Source organism: Marmota marmota, unplaced genomic scaffold (genome assembly GCF_001458135.2).
Source record: "Marmota marmota marmota unplaced genomic scaffold, marMar, whole genome shotgun sequence".
Lineage (NCBI taxonomy): Eukaryota > Metazoa > Chordata > Mammalia > Rodentia > Sciuridae > Marmota > Marmota marmota.
This window is the reverse complement of record NW_025999968.1, coordinates 11,802,435-11,806,111: the sequence shown is the minus strand read 5'-3', so window position 1 is coordinate 11,806,111 and position 3,677 is coordinate 11,802,435. Positions and strand designations below refer to the sequence as shown.

General features: G+C 34.3%; 1 protein-coding gene across 1 annotated transcript; it reads left to right on the top strand.

Annotated features, from left to right (window-relative positions):
* Positions 1-1,707: 1,707 nt before the first annotated feature.
* Positions 1,708-2,750, top strand: Ccdc54 (coiled-coil domain containing 54). The gene has a single exon (XM_015478390.2). The coding sequence runs from the start codon at positions 1,708-1,710 to the stop codon at positions 2,689-2,691; it is 984 nt and encodes a 327-aa protein (XP_015333876.1). The 3' UTR covers positions 2,692-2,750.
* Positions 2,751-3,677: the final 927 nt, after the last annotated feature.

Sequence of the window (3,677 nt, the reverse complement as noted above, 5' to 3'; positions counted from 1 at the left end):
TTTTAAGAACTGCTATTTAGAAAAACCTATAAAAAGACACATGAGAAATGTATGATGTTATTTTAAATCTGTAAGGTAGTGGTTCTCAAAGTGTAACATATAGCAGACAAAACTATTTTTAACTAATACCAGGATATTATTTGTCTTTTTAATTTGCATTTTGAAAAGTCCACTGCAAAAGCAACAATGGATAAAATTGACGATACCTTGGCAAAAACCAAGGTAGTGGCCAATAAAAATTGTATTCTCCACCACTCAAACAGAAAGAAAAAAAAATACAAGAAAACATTTTTTACTCAAGATGCTCTTGATTAAGTAGTAAAAAAAAAAAAAGATCTTAAATCTCAATTCTTTAATACATCTTTTTATAGTACATATGATATAATGGGAATCATAAATAAAGTACTTTTGCTGCTTTCCCAAAGTATAATGGCTATCCAGAGAAAAAAGTACTTATTTCAGTTACAAACTGAACTAGCCATTTTTTCATGAAGCACCATTTATGGTTGGAAAAAAAAATAGCTGGCAACGAACAATAGTAATCAGATTTCAGCATTTGGCAAGCATTTTGCACAAAAAAATTGAAGTAGAGAACCTATCACTTCAAGGAAAACAACACACTTTATAAAATTGAAGCTTCTGAGCCAAAATTAGAATTTTGGAAAATCTATATCTGCTACCATAAGCTTGAACTCTTCCTAATACTCAAAGACTGCTTTTTGCTTATAATTTACTTTTAATTATAATTAAAATGTTAATCTATTTAAAATTTAACTTTATACTCTTTTCTATATTTTTACTGATACATGATAATTACATATAATAGTGGGGTTGGATGTTACATATTTGTATGTACACAGGATATGGCAATATGATTTGGTCAATATCATTCTTCAATATTTTCGGTTTCCCTCACTCAGACTTTTCTGGAGAGACTAACTAGTAACAAATTATTATTTGTCGAATTTTGGTGGAATAGCAAAGAATAATATCCTCGATTATCTGAAAAAACTGGTAAGATACTCTTTCCCCTTTCAATTTACATATCTCCAAAGGCCATTTTGTTTTCATACACTTAACCAAAACATATCACAAATGAAAAAACAGGTAGGAGACTGTAGATATCCTCTATAAATCCAGGCATTTTAAACATTTACAGATATGTAAAGCAATAAGTCACTTTTCTCATTTTTTCTGTAGAAAACTATTATTTTTCACAAAAAAAAAATATGTCATGTAGATTAGTATGCAATCTTTTTTTTTTAATTTAATTAAGGCTTTCTTGGTTTTAATTTGTAATGTTTAATATCAATTGCTATGACTTACATTAAGAAAAACTCTATGGTCCTCAATAATTTTTACAAGTGAAAAAAAGTTTTCTGTGATAAAATCTTGAGAACCACTGTAATATGCTTAAATAAGTTCTAAGCCAGCAGACATTGTGACATCAGCATCAGGCCAATTATTACCCCTGGAAGGATTCCATGCAGCTGACCATTATTTCACAGAATTCTCCAGTTGGGCCACCTACGAAGAAGCTAACAACTAAGAGTACCCGTTGTTGCCTTGGCTGTTCTCAATAGAGCTTTCTATGCAGCTACCAGGAAAGAAATCCAGCAAATAGCAAAAGAAGGTCATTTCATTCTGACACTACATCTTCCTGCGATCACATTTCCCAATACCTTGCATCTTATTTCGCAATGAAAGATGTACAGATTTCATACCCAAAGGGCAAAAGCGGCTGCTGGACATATGTGGACTTCAAATCTCTGCAAGATCAGAAAATCTTTTAAAAAGGTTTACCAAAAACGTAAGATCCAGCGCCCAGATTCAACTAGATATCCAACAATGACTTCCTGTGGTGGTGATCAACATGATGTCAGTTTGGATGAAGAAATGAACCTTACAGTAATGCTGCAAGAAATTAAAATTTCCCAAATTGAACTCCTCGGCCAAATGACTGATATTGTCAGTGCAGTATCAAAAATCCAGGAAAAGATTGACCATTATCAGAAGCAGATGGAGGTCCTAGAAACCAGGATGACTGTTAATGAAGACAAACAAGACACAGCCACCAAAGATATCCTCTCTATGAAAAAAGACATTGATGCTTCAAAGAAGAAGGTTTCAGAGCTGGAAAACCAGAGTTCTTGCCCCAGCATACATTGTTTAGAAGTCCTGAAGGGAGAAAGAGGTAAAGAAATCATAGAATTGCTTCATAAATACATACAATCAGAAACTTCAAAGAACATGTCAGCGTCCAAAGATTCTGAAATCTCTCCAGAACCAGAGAAAATGCCCAGTTATCCAGAGCCCACTGGTCATCTTGAGGAAAAACCAGTTTCTCCTCAAATTGAAACTCTGAAGGAAAGTAACATAAAAACGGCATCAAGAAGCTTAAAAAAGGCAAGGTCAAATATTTATATTTACCCAGACTTTGGTACATGGATCAAGCTAACTTTTGTTCATGGAGGAAAGTGGAGGTTTTTCCTTAGTGCTACCAAGTTAGAAGAGTTCATCCAGTGGCTTCTTTCTAGGCCAGTCATCTTTCCTGAGGAACCACAGATCATTCCCAAGAGAGACTGTTCACTCACTGGACCAATTACAAGCTTGACCACAATCTGTCTCTCTGTTTTCAACTACATTTACTGCCTTTTTGGTTCCTCAAAAGAGGAAGAAACTCGACTATAGGGTTATTTTCCACTTTGCTTGGTACCAAATAAATGTAACCTGGTTGCTCCAAGCAAACACATATTGTTGTGGTGGCTGTGAATTCCTTTGTAGTTTGCTCCCTGTGGTCCCATGATCTGCAAAGTTTGAGTAAGTGCAGGCGAATCATCCCCTTGGACTGCTATGATCCACTTTCTATCAATGTCTTGCTTTCTCAAAGGCAATCCATAAGGACTTCTCTTGTGTCCATTTTTATAGATTACTGCAAGCAGAGAATAAAGGGAGGCAAAAGGAAATGGGAAACCGCTTGGGAGCCCCCAAGTCAGTTGTCTACACCCTTTATAGATAAAATTTGTGATACAAGAGACATACTCTAAGGACAAATCTTTCAAAGACATAAAGTAAAAAGGGACCTGTTGTCAAGGCTATTAGTTAGCACTGTAAAAATGAAGGAGATCAAAAGGCCAGGTTATTACAAGGAAAATATTAATTACAAAAAAAAAATGGGCTTTCCTTTCAACCTCAGCGTCACCTCTACCAGATAATAGATAAGGAGAAGGCTTCCCTTGCTTCCAGGTAATTCTTATATTTTCACAAAAGAAGATGCTGTCATGTCCTGTATGTTTGATACAAGAGAAAAAAGGAAGATCTAAGGAGGGATTTTTTTTTAACTAAATTAAATCTTGACAGTAAAAGACCATAACTCCTATACAACAAGGCATATTTTTGTATAAACCATATATTCAGAGTAGACTTCATTTTTAGACATAATAGAAGGTTGCCATGTACTGTAATTTCTCCAAATATCATACCAAAAAACTAAAATTTTCTTTCACAGCTTAAATCAGTGAATGAAATCTATCAATAGTCATTCCTTTGGGGGTCCTACGTTTGTTAAACTACAAATGTTCTTTGTAAGTGTACTACTTTTAATTATTATTAGCTAACATTTTGAAAGGTGGGCTTTGGAAAGTAGCTAAGAGCCATCCAGTTCCAAAAAAAGAAAG